General features: G+C 38.9%; 2 protein-coding genes across 4 annotated transcripts in view; both read right to left on the bottom strand.

The window, feature by feature from the left end:
- The window catches only part of GRB14 (growth factor receptor bound protein 14), a 58,087-nt gene extending 54,757 nt beyond the window's left edge, over positions 1 to 3,330 (bottom strand). Inside the window, 3 exon segments of the mRNA XM_030952451.1 lie at positions 1,434 to 1,566; positions 3,202 to 3,258; positions 3,260 to 3,330. Of these exon segments, the coding sequence (XP_030808311.1) occupies positions 1,434 to 1,566; positions 3,202 to 3,258; positions 3,260 to 3,330 (261 nt within the window).
- A 15,499-nt stretch (positions 3,331 to 18,829) lies between these two features.
- Positions 18,830 to 26,622, bottom strand: part of COBLL1 (cordon-bleu WH2 repeat protein like 1) — a 73,545-nt gene continuing 65,752 nt past the window's right edge. For all 3 annotated transcript variants that reach the window (XM_030952550.1, XM_030952548.1, XM_030952549.1), the window contains exons 12-15: positions 26,237 to 26,322; positions 23,292 to 24,895; positions 22,479 to 22,661; positions 18,830 to 19,730 (exon numbers count right to left, since the gene is read on the bottom strand). In XM_030952550.1, coding sequence (XP_030808410.1) covers positions 19,644 to 19,730; positions 22,479 to 22,661; positions 23,292 to 24,895; positions 26,237 to 26,322 — 1,960 coding nt within the window. In that variant the 3' untranslated portion in view covers positions 18,830 to 19,643. The remainder of the gene's footprint in view (positions 19,731 to 22,478; positions 22,662 to 23,291; positions 24,896 to 26,236; positions 26,323 to 26,622) is intronic.

The following is a 26,622-nucleotide window of genomic DNA, read 5'->3' as shown; positions in this document are numbered from 1 at the left end:
TTAACCAATCAAGCCTGTCAGTAATGTTAAATATGACTGGTCACAAAAGCAGTTGACCTTTGTGTGTTAAATCATGCTTCCCAATTTCAAGTCCAAAGATTACCACAATGACTGCGACTTAGGCCTGCAACTAATTTAAACTTTTTTAAAATGTGACTTTTAGTCCTTTTGTTCTTAAAGACTGTATTACCAATTCAGTGTTTTTCCTGCCTCTGCAGACACAGTCAATGCTTCCACCTTGCCCAAGAAGGTGAAACTAGAACAGTTTTATCCCACTGTGGTCAGATGCACAACATTCAGATGCACACTGGCTAGAATGCATCCGATTAGTATTGCTATTGTAGGATAAGTACCAAAAGCAATAAAAGTAGTCCAGAAAAACACTATAACTTACAGAGAGACCCCATGGTGGACATGCAAACAGGGCAAGATCGAATCAGGGCAGCTTCCCAGACACATACATGTTTTTCACTGGAGAAGTGAGGAGAAGGTTCCTCCTTAGGGTACTAGTCACAACTTGGCTAACAAAGTTCTCTGGCAGGTGCACAGAAACAGCTGTGGCAAGTTAGCTTCAGAAAAGTTAATACAACTACAAGAAACTTCAACTTCCAGGCATATTCTTCATGCAAATCTAAAAACAGAATAACCATTAAGGTTAAGTTCTTACACCTCCAATATCACCCTTAAAACTGTTAAAACCAAAAAGACCACCAAAACAGAGAGTGTGAAGGAGGGAGTAATCTTAATCCCACAGATGTTCCTTGTCACAACTCTTCTGTCTCAAGAAGAGCAGAGATAATGAGACAGATAAGCTTTCAAAGAGTGAAACTGATCTTCGACACCAGTAATCTTCAATAACTGGAAACTCTGTCTGAACAGTACTGCCAGGTCTTTCTGCCCACTCAGATCTTCCCCTGGCTTACAGTTTAAGGTCTTTATGGAAATATAGTAACATCAGCCACACATGCATATAACATATAGCCAGGTACACAGCATCTGCTCTTTCCCCATCCGTTTAGGTTTTTCCCATTATCCTGGCAAAATTAGAACTTCGGAAAAGCTGTTCAGTGACTGTTAATACCCTCTGTTCTGTAACATTGATGACAGTAGTTGGAGGTGGGGAGGAAGGGAAAAAAGAAATTAACTTCTCATTTAAGGACATAAAGTACTGCCTGCCTGCCCCTGGTTCCACTTAAATTCAGAGATCTTCAGAGCCACACATACACTCTGCGAAAGAACAGTCATGTCTCAAGTCACAGATTCCAAAACCTCGTTTTCTACAATCATTGATGACCTACAGAAAAAATTTCACCAAATTACAGAAATATGAACACCTCTATTTTAATAAAATAATTTAATGGGTAACTGAGCTTTTCCTCAAGTTTTCATTTAACCAATTTAGAAACTGTCAAACAATAATTTATAAATCTTACCTGCTTTTTTCTTGAAGTTGCCTTGGGCAACAGACTGGCTGACAAAACTGATGCAAACGGCGAGCAACACAGCTCAGGAAAAGGATTTGGAATCGATGGGTTCTCCAAAATACTGTCACCTTTCTTTTTTCTCCTATTTCAACAGAATACACAATATCAAGCAAAAATTGTAACAGCTGCTGTTAAAATTGCAATATCCAATCATAATATATTAACTACTGAGGCACTAATACCACAATGCTTCCTGGTTGCAGCAATTAGCTTTCTTTTTTGGAGTTATTTTATTTAATCAGTAGGCTGAATATATTAACATACAGTGCCTAACACTACTTGAAAGCAATCCAAGTATTCAGCTCTGAATATAAAGTTGTTTGAACATGCGTAAGTCTTTGCAGAGTGAGAGCAGAGATATATTTATATTGGCTTCTAAGGACATTAGTAAATATTTTGTTGTCCTTCTGTTTAGGCCATTCCCTATGTACACATATTACAACAGTAGATGCATGTAACTTCTCAGCAAAACTTTCCAAGTATACCACAACAGAATTTTAAACAAATGGAAACTTTTTTTAACCAGAATCGAAACAAAGTGACTGACAAGAAAAAATAGTGCAAAGCAATCCATTCATTTCTGTTTCCAGTTAGTTTTGTATTGGCATCTCTGCAGCTACATCATAAAATGAATGTCTCAGTTGTTGCTGTCTGCTGAAACAGACAGGATTGTGTCAGAAGTACCACCAGCCAGCATTTGCAGGAGTAGGGAAGGTAATCACCACTGTACTTGCCTAAGAGCTCAGTTATGCACGGGTTTAAAGTATCACATTAATAATGTGGTTGTTTAGACTGCTGTGTACATTACAGTGCATGGTTTTCTCACATAAAATATTGAAGAGCACTTTGTCTACTTGATTTCATCTGAAAACCTGCACTCAAAGCACCTGCCAACATTTGCATCTGCCAACATATTACAAGAGTTTTCTACATGTGTGAGTTAATGCCCCCAAGCTCTATATTTTACTTTATTACCTTCTTTATTATCATTCCAGATTTCATATTTTAATTAGCACAAAGTAGGGAAAACCATCAGAATAAGGTTGCAATACAGAATGAAGATACTTCACTTAGGGAAAATCCTCACCAAACTGGTGAGGATTCATTTGAAGTGACATTTTGCTTTAGGAGGAGCAAAAAAAAATCCTGTATTGCAGTATTTTAAGATTTTGTAAACTTCAGTCTACCGAAACTCATCAGATGCTTCATGAAAAACCCAGCTCATATCTTTCTTTACTTAGAATAGAGACCAATGCCTTTAAGAAGAGTCTGAGAGGTAACAAACGGGGTGCACACCGCTGACAGCGGCACTGCTCCCGGTGAAGCGGTTTTATCTCACCAACACTCTGAGAAAGACACTGCAGGGATAAAGTAGCTGCTGGCTCAGCCTGACAAGGCAGGCTCGGCACTGCCGGCTCCTTTCACCTCCGGCTGAGAAACCTCAAAAATAAAAAGGGAGGTGGGGGGTGGGACACGCACGCATCCGCAGCGGCGGAAAGTGTCTGCAGGGCCGGGAAACAACTTTTGAGCTCCGGGGAAGCGCGGGCCGGTCCAGAGCCAGGCCGCCCCCCTCCTGCGCTTCGCCCCCTCCCCAGGCCGCCGCACCCCGGCCCCGCCGGCCCCGCGTCCCGCCCGCAGGGGCCGCCCGCCCCCGACGGCAGCGGCGGCCCTCGAGGGAGCGGCAGGGGCGGCGGCGCCCGCCGGGCTCCGGCCTTACCTGTCGGGGGGCGAGGGCGGCGGGTCCCGCCCGGGGGCCGGGGGAGCGGGCGGGGGAGCCGCGGGGGCCGCCGCCAGCGGGCTCCGCCGCCCGCCCTGCGCCGGGCGCACCGGGCAGCGGGGCGGCCATCGGCGGCGGCGACGTCCTGGCGGGGCGGCACGGCGGCAAGCGGCCCCGGCGCTGCCGGGCGGAGGCTGCTCTCGCTCCCGCTGCGGAGGGAGGGGAGGCGACGGGGAGCGGGGGGAAGCGCCGCCCGGGCGGCACCGAGCGCCTTCCCCGGCACACGTGCGAGGGCGGCGGCGGCGGCGGCGGCGGGGGCGGGCGGCCGCCGGCTCCGCGCTGCGACGGGGAGGCAGCGTGGGGCGGGCGGGGGCCGAGCGGTGCCCTTCGGCTGCTCCGCCAGGCCGGGCGGCGGGGCGGGGCGGGCCCGGCAGGTGCGCGGGCCCGGGACCCGAGGCCGCGGCGTGACCCGGCGGGGCCGGGGACGGTGGGGCCCCGCCGAGCGGGCCCGGCCCCGGGCACCGCTCACCCTGAGCCTCTGCGCCTTGGGCCGAGGGGGGCAGCGCGGCCCCGGCATGGCCCGGGACCTCCTGCCCCGCGGCGGGCAGCGGGCTCCAGCCGCGCACCGCCGGACTGGCCTGACACGCGACTCAGCGCCTGGCAAATCATTAACTGAACTGACACATCCCTCTGGGCACCGGGAATTTATGGACATGCCTTGGAGAAATAGGGAATGACCGAGGCCGGGGAACAGACCCGTCACCTTGTGCCAGAAAAGCGGCTCGTGAGGAGGCTGCGCTCCGGGCTGGGCCCAGCACCCACATCCAGCCACAGCCTGGAGCACAGTGGATTGTGAAAAGGTTTTCCCTCGTGCCCAGGGCTGCTCCACTGCAACCTGATCCTGCTCTGCTTTATGTACACAAATCCCTCTGTGGCAATTCCATGGCCATCCTTATCAGCGTTCGACCGATTTCAAAATAAAAAATCCCCCTTGCTGTATGAAGAACAGTTTGATGGCACCAAGCAGAGTGGGTAGTACTGTTTAGGTCAGTCAATCTGATAGTCAAAAACTGAAAGCCCCTGGTGAAGACAGCACCATATAGAAACCCTCTGACTGTCCTTGGCATGGTCAGGAGCAGTAACTGAGATGTGAGACTGGTAAAAATGTCGAATGTTTTGAGGCAATCCTTTGCTGTTTTCCTGAATCCGTTGAAAAAATCATCACACACAGGCCAAGATTTCAGTTCTGGAGAAAGATTTTTGTGTCATAGGAGCAATATTTGCAGTTTTCATTTTGGCTGAGTCACAGATGATTTTGCAGGACATTCATTTTCAATGAAATGAAGGATTCCGTGTCCTCTGAACAGCTCATTCTGTTACACTTACAGCAGAAGTCGAAGTCTGAGTTGATTAACAGTTCTTATATACAAAGTCTGGCAAATATATCAGGAATTTTATAGTGTCAGATAATTGACTGGATTTGCTTGTTTCTTGTGAGCAGCTGTCCTTTTATAAAACTGCAGAGACCAGGCCACTGGGGTTTTTTGCCTAGTTGATTCACAGGCATAACTGTGACATGTTAAACCTCATTGTCTTCAGAAGAATAGGAGGCAGGACAAATGGTATAGGTGCTCTAGGTGGAAGACTGAGATTGGAAAGAGATAAAAACCTGCAAGTGGCAATTGTATGCTGATATTCATCAGCATATAAAAAGTTCAGCCACAAAAGAAAATATATTTTGATTTTTCACCTATTTTGTGCAATGTGTTACAGAACTGCAACCTGACATACATGGTGTGTTTTTGTGTCTTTGGCTTAGTCATGTAATTATTTTAAAATGCCAGGCAAATAAAAACCACAATTAGAATGAATAACAGCAAATAAATACTTTATTTTTCAAAATAACTTTGGTGGTAATCTAATTAGTTATGACAGCAGCAATGCCACTTCTAGAAAAAAATCAATAAAAATGTCATGCTATTATAACTTCACTTGCATGTTGTAAGAAACAAATTTACTTAAATTGTTTTTTACATATCTCATAGTCTGTCCTGATGCTTGCTACTGTCAGTGTTTTCTCTGGGAATAGCACTGCATGAGGGAAATGCAGTCAGTGGAATACTGAGGCACAGAAGGACCTATGTGACTGTTCCAGTGTAGGCAAATGTTGCATGCATGAGAATGTGAAACCGAAGGTGCTCCTGCCTTGCTGTCACTCTTTGCAAACAACTGTAAGAATAAAAATGGCTTCCTGAGCTTGGATAAAGATATCTGAGAGCATTTGACCTAGAATCTGTTCAAGTGCAACCTTTTTTAACTCCTTCTTTGAACAAGTACAAACCCAGTAATCTCTGAACAGTTAATAGGGTTGATACTAAAAGACTGGCAGATTTCTGCTGAGACTCAACACCAAAACATTGGTGAGCTGTGTGACTTGGTTTCCTTTTCATCATAAATACACTTAAGCTGCCCAGACTGGTTTTTTGATAATTGCCATGCTTGTGCAGCACAGTCGTTCTTGTAAGATTTACCATTTCCCAGTGTCCTGGGTTGGCTCTATGATGCTTGTATCCCCAGTTGTCTGCTCTGTTTATGTTGGATAATAAGTTTTGCACCTTTAAGACTGGTTCTGAGAGCAAAGGGGGGAGAGAAGACTAAACTAAATTTCTGTGTATTCTTCAATACTCAACTCAGTAGGCTTATTCCCTGTCTTTTAATTTTTACCTTTCTTAGTCATGATCACATCCAGGTGTTTATCAAGTAAAATTAAAGTATATATTGAGAAAAATTGCAATGGATTCAAGCTATTCAGTATGCACCCCACTTCCAGAAAATCAAGCTCTCCAGTTCTCAAAAGCCTGTATGCTATTTAGAATCACAACACTTGATTAATGTGACAAAATTATGCCTTTAATTAGAGTAAACTCAATTATTACTGACAAAGTGGAGGTTCAAAAAATCCAAACTACCTCTGATTATCTTCGAAAACTGTAGAAGATTTTTGTTGGGTTTTTTTTGGTCCCCTTCCACACATCCTCCATTGCTTTTATCAAAATACTCACAATATGTGTATAATAGTTTTATCACATAAAGCTTCACTGTGCTAAGAGAGCCAATAGCCTACCTTTACACCATCATTTGTCATAGCTGCAGTAGTAGAGAAAGGGATTATTTCTAGTCAAGTACTAGATTGAAGCCACAGAAATAGCTCCTTTTTCCAGTGCAAGGCTACAACCAGGCATGTCTTTTCTCCCCATATATTTTCTCCAAAAGCCCCCCAGAATAAATTGCCTCAGCAGTAATGCTGAGGATCACCCTAAGGATACAGAGGATTGCCCTAAGTAAAAAGTAATTTGTTCAGTAAAAAAGCCATGTGACAATTTATGCGTAGTTATTATCTCAATGGACTTAAAATATGTTGAACAAATGAACCTCATACAATGAGCTGTTGCATTCTAGCTCCTTCTTGAGCATTTCAAAAGCCCATTTATAACTTTGACAATGGGCTCAAGTACTTCATGAGAGCCAAATTTATCCAGTGACCACAAGTGGAGATACCACTAGCTAACTTCCTGGCACTAGTGCATAAGTCTTTGAAAAGTATCTGTGATTGAATATTTTGTGAAGAGTCTTCCCTATTATTACAGCTTGAATTGAATGTTAAGTTTACAGTTATTGTTAAAATGTGTATCTTTTATTGCAGGTAAGGAAAATGTTCCAAGGGATTAAATCACCAGTACCACCAGTCTCAGTCATTTCCTCAAGCTGCTTTTCAACCTAATCTGAAACTCAGTGTACACAAACCACAGCAGAGTAAAAATCCAGTGTTTCCCCTGACTACATTCCCTTTTTCTGTGCTTACTATCAAGAAGCAGATTTGCATTTGTTTTCTGCTGTTGTTTGATTTTGGACTTTCTTTATCAATTGAAAAGCATGAATACTTTAGCATACTTTTGTAACAAACTTGAGTAGAGAGATGGATATATTGCAAGCTTTGACAACAGTGTTGGCTATTTCAATAGGAAGTTCTGTGATAGCTCTGTCAGAACATCCCCCTGATGGAATTTTGCCTTGAACTGTAGCACAAGATTGGAATGAAATCCTGTGCCGTTTTTTTAGAATAAGAATGATACCCTTCAAATCTATCAAATTAAATCAAATCAAGAGCTTGTGATTTCTGAAATGTTGTTGTAGCCAAGAGCAGATAATGAGGTTCAGGGCAGGGTTGACTGAGTGGCATGTAGTGCTTGTGAGCTGCAGGTCAGACATGTGACATGCTGGCTTCTGCTCCCTCGCACTAGGGCTGCATGAAATCAGTCACACAGAACGTCTGTAATAAACAATGCATTAGGTGATGCAATCTGCACTGGCCAACCTTGAACTGAGGCCTAAAGTTCCTTCCTAGAGAGGACTGTAATAGCACAGGGTGAGTGTTGCATACGTGGGGGTCACAGTGGCTACATCTGCATCTAATGGTGGTTGGAGGCGGTGCGCTCCCTTCCAGAAATAGCTGCAGCAGTGTATTGTGTGCTTCGTCTGTCCATAACTACCCCCTGTACCACAACAGCTACTGCACTAGATGAAATCTTCTGGAAAGGAATTGACAAGTGGATGACATTAAACATCACATAAATTATTAACCATTTAGATAAATTAAACAGGTGATGTTTCATAACAGCAGAGTACGGCTGATACTTTTTACAGCCCTATTTCTGGAACTCCACCTTACACAAAAAATGTAATTTCTGACCTCACATGCCTTCAGAGTACTGCACAAAAACATGTAATTGTTATGGAAGGAAAGGTTGCAGGCAACTGTGCTATCTAGTATTCCATGTGTTTATCCAGCACATAGAAGTTTAGTTTCCGTAATGTGAGTTGTTGGGAAATCAGATTCGAGATCCTTTAACACTAGTCATTTTGTAGAGTGGGAAACAAAATACAAGCATTAAAAAAAAAAAAACCTAACCAAAACTAAAACAACAAAAAACCCCAACCCCCCAAGCAAACCCAAACCAACCACAAAAAAGATAAAAACAAGAAATGTAGAGCTAAAATGACTTTTCAGAAACAGCCACACCACTCATAAGTCTCAGCCATTTCTGAGCTGCTGCCAAGGACACTGAAACAGTAGAACCAGACAAAGCACAGTAAGAGTCTCCAGATACATGAAAAAAGGAAGGCAAATGTAAACTTCGTTTGGTTTTAAAAAACCACATACCTGGTCAGACTCACTGACCAGGTGTGCAGCACTCCACTTTTGTTATTAGAGTATGGGCTGATGTGTGCAATTGAAAGACAAAACAAATTCAGTTTTTGGAAGAATTGATGTAAAGAGATTTGTTTGCCTAAATGCAGACATTTCATACAAAATTAGATCCCTATTCTACCATGCCCTAAGATGGCATAGATTTCCTGTTCAGCTTATGTGACACAGGTCAGTCCTGTGGGGATGTTTCAGATATCACTGGGTATTAAATATGTCACCAGTCACTTGTATTTAGGTGCCTAAACTTCACTCATATTATTTCTTTTCTCCTTCTGTAATATGCAGCTTGCAAAAACCTAGCCGTGGCTTTAAGAAACAAAGTCTAGGAACATCAGACATACTGCAGTGTGAAACTGGATTTCGAAAGCTTTCATCAGATCTAAGGAGATTTTCTCTAATTCTGGGAACAGTAAGAAATTTGAAATGTGTTCATATGCATATCAGCATACATGTGAGGGAAGGAGGAATTTTTCTCTTCCAAAATCACTGGAATAATCTAGCCCAGATTTGCACCCCAAATTTGCACCAGCCCTGGTTGAGCAAAGCAATTTCCAAATCAATCTACCTGGGCATGTGCAATTTAGAATGCCTTGAAAATGGGCTCTGAAACGGAAAGCTCTGCTGAACCCTGATGATGGAGTCACTATGTTTCTGCCAAATGACAGAAACCAAACAAATGCTCATCAGTCCAGCTGGAATTCTGGAGGTAGTGCCACTGTATGATAACATACCTGCCACCATTTTAATACATTACCTGGTAGGACACTTAGCACTCTTTGGAATGAATTAATCACATAGAGAAGGTCATTTTCTCTGTCTCAAGAGTTATTCCAAGAAATCTATATTCGGGAAATGAGATATTCAACAAACCTTTGAAAAACCAACCTACCGTTCATATTTTAAAAGCATTGTGCTGACTACTTGAAGTTATTATATTAAAAGGTTATTAATGCAAATCTCTGTAATTCAGGAACCCTATCTAACAATGCCAATCTCAGCACTCATTACAGACCTAATTATCACAACATCAGTGCACCTAACATTTTAATGTATTTATTCCCTTCATACGGATGAGTAAGTGTTTGCATCTTTATGTGCCTGAACAGGTTTAAAAATTAACCCTGGGAGGGTATTCAGAGTACCTGACTTTAGACAACTATACCGTGTTAGATTGGCCATCACAAAGGAGAGAAACAGAAGACTCCAGATGTCAACTAAAAAACACAGGGGGTTTAGCACAGACAACCATTCCAGAAAGACTTTTTGTTTCCTCTGGATACATAGAAAACCTTAGGAGAACTGTCTTCTTACTTAAACATTTCTGTTTGCTGTTGAAAATTAGACAGTGCAATTAATTTGCTAAGTGATTTTCTCAAAATCTAATGGAATTTGTGGCTCAGTAAGAAATGCAAACTCTGAATTCAAAATTAGTACTCTAACAATCAGGCTGTCCTTCTTTGTATAATGAAAGATTCTTGTTTCTAAAAATAAAAAAAGGTAAAATGCAATCATACTTTGCCACTTCAAACAATAAATCAGCTTTAAATCTGGTCCAAAAGGCATTTTTCCTTTGAGCTGGAGAAAAAAGTACCTTTTCCTTTGATTTCATGCTTATTGAAGCTGTGCTCTGGAGTTGTTAAGTACCTACTAGAATTTTTTTTTTCTAAAAGTCATAATTTTACCATGACAAGTAGAACAATTTCATAACACTAAATGTAAGCAACTATCTATTTTGCTTTTGTGTAATTATGAAGGAGAGACTCACAATATATGAAAAACAACATAGAAGATAATTCCAGACAATTATGTTACACATAGTGACCTTATAAATTCTGTTTAACAGTCAAAAAGTCTTGCAGAATTTCCCTTGGGGTGGCTAGGCAAGGGGAGAATGAGAAAAATGCTGGCTACTGAACAAGTTCATAAATAATTTGCACCTGACTTCAAAGAAATTTAACATTTGGTGTATCTGAAGTATTTGGAAAGAAGGAGTACAAACTGAGATCATATCTAAAATTAAGAAGATTATTATAGCCACTCAGCCCTTTCAAATTCAACCTTCAGTGTTCTCCTCCATGTCCATAAATTTATCCCAACCCATTATACTTGTCTCAGAATTATAACATAAGAAAGCAGAATGTTTTTTCTTCTTTTTTTACACTACTTGAACTTACTTTATAAGACAGTGACAGTGAAGTTTTCAGACTTGAGTCCACTTCAGCTTTCATCCTCTCCATCAGGAAGAACTGCTGGACGAATGCATCCCCTTTTTATAATGTCTGTGTCTTTATACATCCACACTAAACTTGGTACACTTTCTTATGACTGGATCACTCAAGATGACATATCCATCCCACAGATGGACTAAGCACACAGGCACAGTTCTGTCAAATTTGCCACAGCACACGACAAAGACTCTGTAGTAGCTTTATGGTTTTTCTGTTCTCATTATGGGCTGTGGGAGGACAGACAGTAACTAATCTGGCAAAAAGCCTACTGGTAAAAGTTCAAACCATTGAAAGTCTCTTAAAGAATTGGAACTGACAAAGTGAGTTTGAGGATTCTTCTTCCTGTGGTAGATCTTCAAGGCCTCAAGCCCATTTTAGCATTTTGTCAAGCCCTGGCCACAGAGCCAATACCATCTATTAATCATGTTAAAGCCAAGAGGTATCACTGAGGGTGATACATGAAACTTACTGACTGACTTTGAGCAGTATATAACCAGCTTAACCAAATTCCAATTAACATTCCCAGACTGCATGGTTTTATTTGGAGAAGGTACTTTGCAGTGTAGCTGGAGGTAGCCCATTGAATATTGCATTTGATCGAAACGTAATTGCAGTTCAGCAGTGGGTGAGGGGAGTTAATTCTTGCATGGGCTGAATTTTGCCTAATTGCAACTTGGATTCAGGCAAAAGATGTTTGAATTTCCATGGGGAGTAAGAAAGGTATATTTTAATATCTTTTATTATCTCAGTCCCTTCAGAACATTTCTCCTTTTGTTTATTTGGAGAGAAAAATCTACCATTAAGAGATTTGTTAAAATATTAAAGCCCCAGTTTGGCTGGCTCTCAAGCAAGAACGTAGGCTTCTATTATAACATATTGGGAGCTTTCAAACCAAAGCAATTCATAATAAATTTATTCAAATTGACACATTTCTGGTTATAATGTCTTCATTATTTCTTCAGAGTTATGAAACATGAATTATATCACTGGAACCACAACACTAAGTCAAGGAAATCTAATTTTCTGTGAGGTCTGTTTGAACAGTCATCATGTAGCTCAAGGCATACATTCAATTGGGTTTTTTTTACTGTTCCTTATATTGGTGTTATTCCAAAGGCTATAGTAATATTATAACCTCATTGCATCTCATTCTAAAAAATATTCTTACTTGGCAGGTTCTAAAAATATACAGCAAAATAAAAAATTAAAAATAATTACATCATTAAAATCTATTAGGCATACATTGAAGAGAAGTGCATTTCAGATTATTTGGTATATTTCAAACACTTTCTCTTTAAACAGCACATGGATTTTATCATCATAGCCAGCAAGCTAGCATATATTTTATGCAATTCAGATTAAAACTGAATTAAATTAACATGGTATAGAATTCCTGAATCGTGAGATAAACATAAACCAAAAAAGAACTTTTTAAAGCAAAATAAAAAGGTTCTCCATAAGAATATTTTCTGTCTTATACTTAATTTATTAAATTCTTTTAACAATAATGAAGTGAATTATAATTTTAAAAAACCAACAAAAAACAAAACAAAACAAAACAAAACAAAACACCTCTGATAGCCTCTTTTACAGTTTCCTAGGATGGAAAGATTTTTTTTTTTCTCTCACTTTGCTGTCAGAAATGAAAGCCTTAGCTGCAATCATTAAAAGTCTGAATTTGCATTTTTCAGCAATCCAGAGAAATGAAAGCAGGTATTGTTATCATCATTATCATAATAAAGTTCTTTGTCTATGTATATTCTAACAAAGTTGCTGGTCAGCTGTTTGTCAGATGCTGTGCCAGTGATCAGATAATCTTATGGTAGATTTAAAAAACCAGCAAATTAAAATTATAGCTTTGTGAACTCATAGCTGTTAAATCCTCTATAAACTCAAGTAACTGGATGTGGTGCCTAGTGCTAGAAGCCAACACAGAAAAAACTGCCAAAACTAAAAATAAATTAACGGATTTGTTTGTAAATAGCTGGTAGGATCTTGTCTCCTAATACAGTCCTCTTTCCCTCTAGTCCTCTTTGTTAAGACAGCTGTTGGACAACCTCACAGAACTAAAACTCCCCTAGGCCTAGACCTCTCCAGCTCACAGTATTTGGAGCAGGGATTTGAGGATGAATATTAAAGACAAAATGACCCTCGATAAGACCTTGCTGGCCTGAACTACCATTGAGAGCAGTGTGCAAGATCCCTTCTGGAGAAGTGGAAGGCAATATGTTCTCTGCCACAAGTCAGGCCAATTTAGATGGCTCTTTCAGTAACTGATTGAGCAAAAAGAGGCAAACTCAGCTTCATTCTATGAATGAATCTTTACAGACCTGCTATGGAACCTGTCCAAAACCAGCTCAAGCAGACACCCCCAGAAACAGTGTGTCAGTGTGCTATCTGCTAAAAAGTATCAGGAAAAGTGGAAGCCAAGAAGTTTACTGTTCCTAGGGAGATTTGAAGTATGCATATTTTATTTCCATTTTCTCTTACAAAGCACCTTTATTTGTATTATTTTTTGCTATGATCAGATATATGTGTATGTGTAGTTTCCACGAGGAGTCAGTCTGGACTTGGGTAAGTCTGGAGCCTGTTTAAACACTGTTGCTGTAGTGGTTACTGTGGAAGATTTTAGTGGAGGGCTGCCACTGGCAGCTTTTTCCAGCCTTCACCCCAGGGCCAACCAACAGCCCATGTTCAGCGTGCTACCATGTGGAACAGGAGTGAGGCAGTAGGTCCTCATACCTGTGTGATGCTTTGGAGGTGAGGCAAAACTCTATTCCTCTGCAGAGGCAACCAACGCCACGTTTACTTCCTGGTCCTGCACAAGGTGGGAGAACAGCTGACAGCAAGTGTTTGCTTTTGGTGTAGGTTCCCTCACTATCTCTTTGTCTACCTCTGGCACATGATGGCATGGTCAAATGCTCTTGGTACACCTTGCTGCAAGGGAGTCACAGATGTGCCAGGAGAGCCTCCCAAACATGAGAGGTGGTGTGGTGTTAGTCAGGCATTGTGGAGAACTCTTCTGAGTCTGCTGCATAGATTTGGGCGAGATACTCTGACCTGAAAAGTCTTCTGAACTGCTTGGCAGCAGTCAGATAGGGCAGGTGAAGCATTACCATTGTTTCCAGAGTTCAGGGAATTAATGCATTTCCAGTGTCCAGTGGTTGCATAAAGGGAACAGAAACAATTTAACAGCTAATGCAATTTATTTTCATACTAGGATTCCATTTTTCATGGAGTAATAGTGAGAATATATCAAATTGTTGACCCTTTGCAAGTGGGCTTCAACATAAATTAATTGTTGTGTTAAAAAAATGAATTTTATGTTTACACTGCAATTTGTTCCTGAAATGGAGGCTCAATTAGAGTTTCAATGATTTACTAAAGACGTTTTAAACATAATGTCCAAACAATGCTACATAAATTAAACATGATGTAATTGAGTGTAACACTAAGTGGCTCATCACTGTTGATTCATGTGGAAATCACTGAAATTCTACTGATCATTATGCATTCATTCAGTACTAATGTAGATACCATATGTGCTTCCATGGGGATTCTAGTGTTACTCAGCATTCATTAAGTTTTAATGTACCATTAAAAAGGCATCAAAAGACCCATCTAAAAACACTGCCACAAAGGTAGTTCATTTAAAGACAGCTAAAGCAGCATGTTTCACTTAAATATTGCAATTCAAAGTAAGCTAACAATGAATCAGCAGAAACAGTTCAGGAAAAAAATAGCATTTGATAGCCTGCAATCCAGCCTAGAGTGTTTGAACTAAAGGCAATACATTTGCCCTGTTTCAGATTTCTGAACAGATGCTTGTATTTGTAGACAGAAGTACTTAACATGCAAGTACATGGTCTTTAAGTTGAAATTAATGACCAAATATTTATCATATCCTTAAGATTTTAAGTTCTTTTGTTCACTGACCAGAGAACTGAAAAATCACCTGTGAACGGGGTGATCACATCCGTGAATAAATAGAATTCACAAGATTCTATTCAGCTCAATGATTAGTGCTTTAGAAGCATGATACACAAACTTTTCTCAAACTTTGATCTTGTACAGAATAGGTATATCCTGTAGATGATGTGCTACAGCAAAAGGAGACAGATTAAAAAAATAAATGTGTCTAAGAAAAAAAGTCCTCTTCCCAAGATATTGAGAGAAATAAAGCATAGGCATGCTCAGACCTACGTATTTGTTTTGGCAAACCTTGCTGATATATAATTAATAAAATGGCAAAAGTGTACAAGCCTCAAATGCCTATGGCACAACTCCTGCTGTTATGTAAGGCTATGAGTGGCACAGAGAGGATGAATGGGGGCTGATGAGTTAATATCTCTTTCAGGAAAAGCATTGGAGAGGATAAAATTAGGCTAGCGAGTAGAAGTTCACGACAAACAAAAAATTCTTTTTCAGACAGTGTATCATTAAGTTGAAGAAGTCCATATCACACAGGAATGTGTCACTCTTCAAAATTTATGGGAATTGAAAAATTAAGTTGCCAAGCTCTTGAACAAGACTATTTAAGACTATTAAATACATACAAATCATCTTCACTTTGGCATTCTCAGAGCTAAAAATTGTTGAAGGTTTAGCATACTTGGGGATAAGTATTACTTTGTGTATTTTATAATCTTATGTTTCTCCCTAAGAAAATACTTTTGATCATTGTCAAAAGCCAGATAGCCAGCTAAATAAACCTTCAGTTTGACCCAGCATAACTATTCTTCCTTTATGCTCTAAAGCTAGAACAGTCTATTGCTTGAAGGTACAATAATTAATCACTTGCATTCATGTAGCAACTTCTGTGTTGAAACATGGTTATGTCATCCTAATCAGTTTTCCTTTTCTTAAATTTAACTTCCCATTCCTTTAATCTCTCTTCACGTGGTTTCCAAAGGTCTTTTGTTCTCTCACCCAAACTGCCTTCCACTGTTAGATAAGCTATTTAAGGAGTCAGAATTCAATCTGAAATTCTGCTGCTTTTAGCATCTTTATTTTTTACTTGGAGATTTGTTTGATTCCTGCTTATGTTGTTTTTCCCATTGATGATCAGGCAACTCACGTTTCAAAACATCACCTCCAAATTATGTTTTTAAAGTACTGTAAAGTTACACAAGACACACCTACTTCCTTTTCCTGACAATATGGTCTAGCAGACTCCTCCTTACACCTTTTCAGCCTTTTATCTTTAGTTCGCAGGAAAGGCTATGTCTTTTATGTCCATTGAACTTCCAAGCCCACCTGACAGTCTAAAATATTTTTTTTTACTTGATAAATTTTCTTTTAAAGAACACAACAGCAGACAGAGTTTGAATAAAGTGAAAAAAAAGTCACTATTTACAGGTAGAGCCTTGCAGCCCATGTTCCCCAGACCTCCCTCTCTTGTGGTTCCTTTTCCGAAGGAGCCAAGCCCCAGGTGAACTTGATACACAGAACTTGTGCCTGTGTCTCATGGTAGCTTCTGTTAAAGCTCTTAACACAGCTCACAGTAGAGCTCAGGTAGAGGTTACACAAATGTGTCAGAGATGGTCAAATCATGCTTAAAGAGCTCAGGCCACCAGCAGCTCAACTGCCTCCTGACCATTCAAGACACTGGTGCTGCTCTCAAAAAGGGCTGACAGCATGCTAATCCTTGACCATGAGGCACCCACCTGTGCAGCTGCCTGGGTGCCCAGCTTGCTTCCAGTCCTCTGCCATTTAAAAAGGAAGATTTCTGCCATCCACTTCTTCAACCTTTGCTTCACCTCCTTGTTTCACTTAGGTGCTGAAGTTTAGAATTGCAGCAACTTGGCATTTCATAGCGTGGGGATTTCCTTTTTGGTACATGCACTTTGAAACTGCAGGTGGCCAAATACACTTCAGTTAGCAGAATGCAAGTGTTTAATTAGCTTTTAGCAATTGAAGCAATGGAATAGTGTCTGCTGATCAGACCAATCATGCTGTTTAACCGAAGGTGACCAATTTTAGCTCCTGCAGTCCATCTCCCCATTTAGTTCAAGTATTTAATTTAGAAAACTGCAATCAGCTTAACTACTTATTGTTTTTATTGTATTATTGATAAATCAGAGATATATAAAGCCTTAAGCAAATGTGAAATAAATTCATTTTTTCTTTCTTTGCCTCTTCAGATTAAATGTGACTATAGCCTGTTAGATTGCAGTCTTTCTTGCTTTCTTGGAGATCACATAGGGGGAAAAAGGAAAAAGACATTAAACAGGCAGACAGACACATATTGCTGAGGGAGAACGATGAAAATCTGGGTCCAGCTACAGTTTAGTAAATATTTTTTAACTAGAAATATTTTAACCATTAGTAAGTGCACTAGTGATTAATGTGCACCAGCACTAGCACACTGAGTACACAAGCACTTGCAAACAGCCACTGTTGGCCAGATTTTTTTTAACAGCTCTTAGAGATTCTAGAGCAGAAATGTTTTTATGGTTGAATAATGAATAAACATATCAAATTCATCAACAAGAGTTTCTCTAGTAGACTTTAATAAAAGAGTGTAAGAAAAAAAAAAAGCATCTGTAGAAATACAATAGCAAGATTTAAAAATGTCTTACATATACATGTTGGAAGAAGAGGGAAAGAGAAAGTTTAGCTAAACAAAATTGCCAGCTTGTCACAAGTCTCATTGAAGAGTTTCACAGTACTATAGCATGTGTAGACATTTCACTTAGTTATCAAGCAAGTTCAGTTACACAAAGAAGAAACCCTAAAATTCAAGCAAGGTGGTTTTAATCTCTGTTAGATAAGATGATATTTGCCTCCAGGGGTTCACATGAAAAGGCAGTTTATTTTTAATATATGGGACTAAGAAACATACAGTAGGTACAGTTTTGTTGTCAAAACTAAAGAAAAGAACAAAGTATGGTTATTTGAACTTCCCCAAAATAGAAATTGGACTACGTTGATTTGTTTGAAAAAGGGAAACATCATATATATTTAGCACAGATGGAGATTAAATTTATTTTATTAAATAACTTTGGTCACCTTGGCAGAGAATACCAACATTTAAAAAAAACCCTGTAACTCCCACACACCCAAAGTACAAGGAAAAAACCCTTTCACAATGCAACCTCTTCTCTGGCAGTTTCAGATCAGCATGGTGTATAGGAATGCCTAAAACACAGACTTCAAATATCACAACGAACACAGGCTACAATCCAGGGAGCAAGTTACAATTTTCAAGTTTGTCCCTCAAGACACCGTGAAATCCAGAATGTAAGTCCCAGTTAGAAACTAGAAAAGCTCCTATATCTTTTATCTCACTATTTTCAAGTGAAGGTTGAAACATCCTTTTGCAGTCAGACCCTGAAATAGATCTTTTGAACTACCATGTGAGCTTCCCCCACCCTCAGCATGAACTCTTGATTGGAGACAAGAACAAGGAAGTGGTAACACATTGGAAGTGGTAACACGCACAAGGGACTAAGATACAGGAGAGAAAACAGGAGAGAACACCAATGAAAAAATGTTCTTCAGATCTCTTTATGAATTTCTATTTACTAAAACATTCCTTAAAGGGTTTCAGCATTAAGTTAACACCATAACTTTTAATTGGTAATTGACTCTGTACTAGGAAAGTAATTAGACCTCTTTGAGATTATTGCACAAAAACCTGGCAGCAAACAATTTGAAAATGCACATATAGATCAGTTTCTGAAACTGAGTTACATAATGTTTCTAAAATACAACATATATATATATAGTTAGAGAACAGAAACTAAATACAATTGCTTAATTTTAAATCAAGTCCAGCACAGAAATATTTTAATATGGCAAATACCCCAGGACTTGCTGCATGCATCCATAATGTAGCTATTTCATCATGAGTGTGATCATATTTCCACCCCTCCCTCAAAATCTATAATCTTGACAAGAAACTCAAAATAGATAAAATATAACATCAAACATTTTAATAGATATTCCTATTTTTGTATTTAATGCTTAATTTATAAATATGATATCTGACATAAGCATGATTTATGTGTTTTTGTGCTGTTTTAAGATTGAAATATCTTATATTAGTAAGTCCAAAGCAGTTCATTTTTTAGTTATACTTCTATCTATGAAAAGATATTCTATTTCATTAAGTATCAAAACTGGAATTTGTTTTTTATTAGTAAGTGATTATAAGTTGATGGTTACTTAAAGATATAATAAATTCACAAAAATTATTGCTTATCTGAGTCCTAGGTAAATACTATATACAGATATTTAAAGAGTAGCTGAGAAACATCATGTCACGCTACTGTTAAGAAAAGGTTTTGAGTAGTACAAAAGTTTTCAATAATTTATGTCCTGATTTTTTTGTGTGTGTGCTACCAGGAAAAACAATTACAGGAAAGTAAAAAAAGAAAATCCAAATACATATCCCAATTACTGTCTGCTAAAGGAACAAAAACATCAATTTTTTTTTAGACAGAAACAAGATATTGCATTCAATTAAGAGTTCTACTAATTACAATTTTAATTTAATAAAGTAATATGGAGGCAGCATGTGGTATATTTAAGTTCATACAATCTGTTAAAGTAATACACAGTCGAAAATTAATTATTTAATCTAAACCTTTTAGGTCTCTTCCAATCTGTAATTTCAGCATAGTGCTACATATTGTTCAGTCTTGAAGGCTAAAATCAAGAATTTTCAATTCTCATTCTATCATAAGCAAAGCTCACCTACACCTCGTCTTAAAACATTTTAGCAGCATAGTCAGCTTTATAAAGATAAAAAGGCAAAATATTACTATAATTTACATATTCTAATAATCTTTTCAAGGCATCAAAAGACCCAGCTTGAAATTGTTATTACTGTTGACAAAAATATATTAATATATACTTGCATTTACACTTTCAAAAATTTGAAGTTAGTATTAAGTTGGCCTACGAAGCAGTAGTAAAGTGCAAAATATTTGGTATAATATCTAGGGATTAGCCTTAGCTTCTGTGGAATACAAAGGATTAAGCCTGGCTCTTCCATTGACAGCTATGGTGTTTGATGGAGGACCAACCTGGAGGCAGGGTGGGGGAAGACAAAAAAGAAAGGAAAAAAATATTAGAGAAATGTTAACCTAAATTTCCAGATTTTTATCTCTCCAATATGTTACACAATGTTATTTCATTTAGTGTTTTTCTCACTGCAATGGAAGATCTCCTATATGATTTCTTAACCAAGCATATATTCCAAGGAAGACGAAACAGAAGACATTACTTAGAAACATATTTTATCCTGCCTAAAAATTTCATGTATAATTATTCAAAAGACACATAATTTTAGTCCTTCTCCACATCTGGTTGCAAAGAAATACTTTGAAAACATTACTAAACCAAATGTTTTTATTAAATATTGAACAAACCTGATTTCTTACTAACTCTTCTAACAATTTATACCATGGTAATATTTCGTTTATCGGAAGCAACCGTATCTTCTAGCAGAGATAGCCAAAGCCTGATTTTCAGTGGAACTGCACAACCCAACAGCTCCAGCTGAAGTTAATGGGAGCTGTAGATGCTCCACAGCCATGAGAACCACACACCACAGCACACAGTTTACTAAACACAATAAAAACATTCTCAAGAGAAAAATCGTTAAAAGAAACCTCACTTGACCCATTTTAGGTTAGTAATTACTGAGGGCCTTATTGAACAGGAAAGACCAGCAACACAAAAGGGCACAGATCTCTCAGCACTGCATACTCACAACATATTAAGTAAAACAGAGGGTAAAAAAAACTACAGAACTTGGCAAGTCATGCCAGGATTTTATTTTTTAAATTGCTCTCAGAGCTGCAAGAAGAGAGATTATGGTAAGAGGTAAAAACAGAAGCAAGTACCTCACAGACATCTCTCATTGTTCAAATGGATCAGATTACTACTCCTTTTCCTGACTGCAGCACGATACTGGAAGCTATGAGGTGGATGCACTCTAGAAATCCTCTCAATTCTCAAAAGCACTTTTGGGTGCAAATAACTTATTGATACAAAATGCTTCATTTCTCTGTCCCACTACTGCCAGTTCTCCGTGTTAAACATAAAATGAGAACATGTTTTTATTAAATTTGCTGTAGGCCAAAAAAATCTCTTTCTGCTGTCAGACATACCTGTACCACAGCATATGCACTCTGAGAGTGAAAAGAACAGCATGTACAATTTTATGCTTGGCAAAACTTCAGTGAGTTCTTCACTGCATTTTGTTTGTGTTCCAGGGGTTTTTTTAAGCCTGGTTCAGATTTCTGTGCTGCAGAGTGCTCTTCTTTATGGTTACAGTTTCTTCATTATTATAATTTCTTCTTAAAAAGTACAGTTCTTTCATCACCCCAGTCTCAACATGTAATTTACTGACAAAGCACATCTCCCACCCACAGAAGAGAAAGGGAGGGGAAAACCAATTTCAGTCATTATCTCTCTCCCCTTCCCCATGCCATTCTTGTACCTGACTGATAAAGACTATATGGGTCAACTCTACACTAAGAACATTTCTATTAAAAAGAATGAATAAATAAATGAAGTGTCATATTATTCAGAATGTAATTATGCACTAGAAGAAAAAAAAATCTTAAAAATATATGCAAATAAAATCCAAACAGTATTTCTGGTGGAACAGATTTTACCTCTAACGGATTCTGAACAATACAGCGTTTTCTTAATCTTATCCTGTTTTTAATATGATTACTGACATGTAGTTAAAAGCAATTCTACCGTGTATTATATACCATTTTTACTGACTAGAGATCAAACTCTACTTGAGCATGCTTGCAACTTTTCCAGGAAACTCAGTCTTCCTATTCACTGTAGAAATGATGGGAGATTTTACAAGCCTCAGAGGGGCTGTTGCACTGCTACACTGAAACAAAAACCTATGAAATGGAACGTTCCACTATCTGACCATTCACTGAGATTTTGACGCGAGGGAATCAGACTTCCATAAAACAAACAAACAAAAATGTCCCTTGTATCCATCTACCATACAGGATTAGGTTGTTTCAAGTGGGAAAGGGAAGGAAAAAAACCTACTGAATTTCTTTGACCTTCTGCAATGAAAAATTATTCCTCAAAACAGAATGCAAAATACTAATGTGAGGTCAAGAAAACTTTTTGAGACTATGATTTTCTGCTTGCAAACTTAAAACAGTACAGATTTTAGAAATGTAGACTGTTTTACCTAATGAGAGATATCTAGGTTAATTTTAGGAAAGAAAGTTTTTAACCAGAGGGGGCAGGGGAAGATGGTCCTTCTGGGACTGCTGACAAAAGACTGAGAAATATCTTACTTATGATGTCTAAAACAGATTAAGGACCTGATAAAGTGTGATAAATAGGAAAATTGACTTCAGAACTGTGTGTTATCTGCCTGCAAAAGGTTGTAGGCACTTCAGGTCTAAAAGAAAGCTGCTCAGCAGGTTTCTAAAGCCATTTACATTTACATGGTTTGAAATACCATTTCAAACCATGTAAACACAAACAAGTCAGATTTTATGGACAAGATACTTAATGATAACCTAGAGATTTCTATTTCATTTCAGGAAGATTTTGATTACGTTTGCACTGTATGAAATTACAGACATTTGAAGCTCTGTGGGTGCATTCACCAGTTTATTCCGCAAAACCGACCCTCTTCCCCACCTCCATTCCCATTGTTAAGAGACCTCTTCGCAGCAGTTTGTGCCAAAACTAACTGCTTTTGGAATCAGGCATTAGTATGGTAATTCTGAAGGAAGTACCATGAGTTCTTTGTTTTGGATGCAGTGATGAAAACTCACCCTTTTCAATTTGGCAGCAGCTTCTCCAGAGCGGATTGCAGCCAGCAGGCTCTGGTGGATCTGTTCGGGGTCAGCGCGCGGGAGCGTCATCGCGGTTTGTCTCTTAGTGACAGGGCGTGGGTGGTCAGGGGAAGCACCTGACTGCGCCTGACTCTTCTGCTCACTATGCACATGGCTGTCTTTCTATAAAGGGAGGAAGTGGAAGGAAAAGAAGCCAAAAAGTTTTCATCTGAATTAGTTATAAATGGAAATCTGAAACAACCTGGCACAAGGTTGCATAGCAAACTGCTGCCATTCTAGTGTTTGCTTGGTTCAAGATTTCTGACATCAGCCGCATTTCCAGCATAGCACATTCTCTCTCAAGTAATATGCTAGCAAAACTTTATAGCTCCATTTGAGTGTGCTTGTGGCATGACCACTTGAAGCCAAATGGATCACACCACTCAGAATTAAATTTAAGAAACCAACACACAGAACTATAAAGAACAAATTGTAAACACTCCAAACATAAAAATAAGTATTACACAGGATATATGACTATCTAATTTATAGTTCTTTAAAGTAGGGGATGCTAATTATGGCAGGAAATAATTATCTCCAATCATCTGAATGATGTTGCTTATATTTTTAACATTCCCTGTATTCCTGCACTTCATTATAATGCTTTGCTGCTGGTGGACACCAGGTGGACAGGGTGCTTTCCCTGCACAAATATAGCACTTTCTGGCCAGGCAGTTGAGAAACAAGCCTTTACATCAGTTGGTCTTGATGGCACTGGATCCACAGTCAATTAGTATTAGAAATAAAGTTTACCTTATCCATTAGACTATTTTGTGACCCTGCTGTTATGGTCTGTAAGGAAGGACTTTTCACTTCAGACATGGAGGTAGCGGAGGAGAATCCAGCTGCCAAAGGGACAGAGGAGAGTTCCACTGGAAATTCCTCTCTGGGTGCCTGGCTAGTGATCGTACGCGTCTTATTGAATGATTGTGACCTTTTGACGGCAGATGAGACAGCAAGAGCAAAAGGGGATGGTCTTGAGCTGGAGTATGGCTTTGGAGCTGCAAAATTTCTGAGAGTTCTTAGATTCAGTGGTGCTGGAGGACAGGAGGGAACATTTAAAGGCTTATTGCTTTTAACAGGAGAAGTGGAAGATTCAATGATTTTTCCATCATCAACTTTTTCTTGATCTGCAGGAGGAGAGGGAATACTTGTTTTTTGTAAAGCCAAAGAAGTCAAATCAGGTGATGAGATTTTTTTACCCATCTCTGTATTCTTAACTTCATTTTGAATTGAATTAGGAGCACAAACTGTGCTTCTGGCAACTGCAGATGTCACATAGTGACCTGACGCTCTTCGTTGCATCTGCAGATAAAAAGAACTAGGCTTCATGGTAGGACTTAATGCATTTGACTTGTCCTGAGTCTCAGAAGAAGCATTTGTATTATCCAAGTTTAGCATCAGTGGGACAGGCTGCCTGAAAGACTCTTTATCCATCTGGTTGCTCTCAGTAGTAATCTCAGCTCCAGAGGTCACAGTATGCTCAGAAATGCTGTTCACCCTCTGCAGCAGACCATTTGCTGCTGCAGTTTCATTTTGTGACCCAACCTGTAAAGGGACCACACTTTTTGACAGATGAGGAATTTCAGTTTGCACTATGAATTCTTTGGGGTCTTCCAAAGAAGATACCTCTTGATTCTTATGATCTGATAGAACTTCTGATTCCCAGCTCTTCATCATTTCTAAGAATTTTGGAGGAACTATCTTATAAGTAGTCATCCCAATTTTTGGTATGTAATCCCTTGTAATTTCATTAGCAGGTTTGGGTTTAGGTTTGGTGTCCGGTCTATAAAAAAGCTGACCTTTTACAGGAGAGTCATCTGGAGTTTCAGCAGTTGTTTCTGGTGAAGCAAAATCACTGCCATTTATATAGATGTGACTCTGGTCTTTTATTGGAATTACTTTTTTATGAGTAACTTCTTGTGTCTCAAGATTTTGTTCTATTGAAGTATCTTCACTCTCTTCATGCATTCCATGCATCACTTGAGGAAGGGAGTTGTTCTTATCTCTGTTGTGTTGAGGAGCCAGTTCTCTAAATGTGGATGATTCGACACCCTGAGGAACAGTAATTTCCTTCTGCTCAGTCCTTCCCAAATTGCTATCTGAAGTCTGGATTCCAACATCCTGAGTTTTTACTGTGTCCAAGCCAGTTGCATTTGTTTTACCATCTTGCTTTTCTGAAATCAGTTGAGGATAATTCCTATGACTTACAGAGATGTCATTTTTACATGCCTGGCAGTTTGATAGTCTGTCAATTTCAAGCTTGTTATTCTCTTGAAAATCTACTGTTTTAATTTCAGCTGTCTGAAGTTCTTTCCCTTCTTCTGTTGTTGGAAGGAGTTTTGTATCACTGTGATCTTTAAGTTAAAGAAAGATTCCAAAATTAATACAAATGCCAAAAAGATTCAAGCTTCCTTATTACATTATGAAGCTCTGCATCCAGTGTATTTAGTAACAATTACTAGCTTCTCACTGATGCTAATATTTTCCCTAGCCCTTTTAAAGATGTATTTATATTTGATTATTAATGTCAAATAATTGTATTCTAACTCAAGTATTCTTCCTTAATAAACAGGTTACAGATGCCATGCATCAACTTAATAGAAAAATTATTCTAGAACAATTTAAAAAGTGCTAATGAATTCCAGTTCATTTTGTAGGCATCAGTGACTCAAGATCTCAAGGACTATTCAATATTGAGTTAGATGCAGTTTCTATTTAGTGCTACACATTTGTGGCTTCTGTTCTTAAGTTTTAATGTTACAAATCTTGTCAAGTACACCTTACGTATTTGTACAAGGAAACAACTGAAAAACATATGGACAAGAGCAATTTGCCAAACCTATTTTTCCTACCTTTTAGTTGGTCTGGTAATTCAATTTTCTACCTCTGGACTAAACATGTGATCATCTCCCAAACACATGAATATTTTGGTCAAATTCTTTTAAACACAATATTGGTAAAAAATACATTTTTCAGGAATAGTCATATGGAGTAGTATTTTGTAGGGGGAAAAAAGCCTCATTTCATGTATGCTATAAAATGGTAGTTAAAATTTATATCACATATAAACAGGACTTGTGTTGTTATGATTTATTAACAGAGGTGCACTGAGTATAAAAGACTATAGAAGGCCTAATATATAAATCTGAAAATCAGTGTCACAAAAGAGCAAAATAAATCAGTCAGGCCACTAAATCCACAGAGAAATTTATGACCCATTAGATGCACAGGATGTCGTCATTTTGTTTCAGATCAGTGTGCCACTTTCTGCTACTTGTGCTTAAAAATATTTGCATTTTTATGCAGAAAACTCACCCTACTTTCATAAGCAAGGAACAACTGATGGCTTCTTCTTCCCCAGTGGGATGTGGCAGCCATGTCACCCCATGTGGCAGGACTGCCTTTGTGTCTAACCTTCCCTCTTCTCAGCACTGTCCCACCCACACCATCCTATAACAGCACAATGCAGCTTTGACTACTGCTAAAACAAAAATATATTAAAAACAACCCCCAAAAAACCCCAAAACTGCAGCCAGTTCTTGTCACCTCATCTCAAAGAAAACACACTAGAGCTAGAGCAAGTGTAAAGAAAATAATCTGATGATAACAATCCAAGAGTTGACTACATAGTCATTTCTTCAAAGGAATAGGAAAGTTCAAGCTTCGAGTATTAACAACAAGTAGGAACTACTCACCAACATTTTTATTTTGATCTAAAATTTCAAGCTTCCTATCTGTTTGAAATCCAGCATCCTCGGTGCTTATCTTAGTCTGTGGTCCTCTGCAAAGCACAACAGTATGTTAAATATGCTGGTATCATTCATTTCAGTAAACACAAGGAATGATGCAAGAGAACTGCCAATATTCTCCAAACACAGATGGACAAAACAGAACTGCTCTGCCAAACACTGGAATACTCAACAGAATCGATTAAAAAATTAAAAAAAGGAAATGCTGCCATGATATTTTACCAAAATGACATGCAGCTCCACTTGCTTCTGTGTTAGCAGATGATCAGTCTTCCTTTGTCTTCTCCCCCTCCTTTTGTTTACATGTGCAGCTTGAACAACCCCCTTTCCAA

The sequence above is a fragment of the Camarhynchus parvulus genome, chromosome 7 (genome assembly GCF_901933205.1).
Source record: "Camarhynchus parvulus chromosome 7, STF_HiC, whole genome shotgun sequence".
Taxonomy (NCBI): domain Eukaryota; kingdom Metazoa; phylum Chordata; class Aves; order Passeriformes; family Thraupidae; genus Camarhynchus; species Camarhynchus parvulus.
Note: the sequence above shows the minus strand (reverse complement) of the source record. Positions and strands in the feature narration are given on the sequence as shown.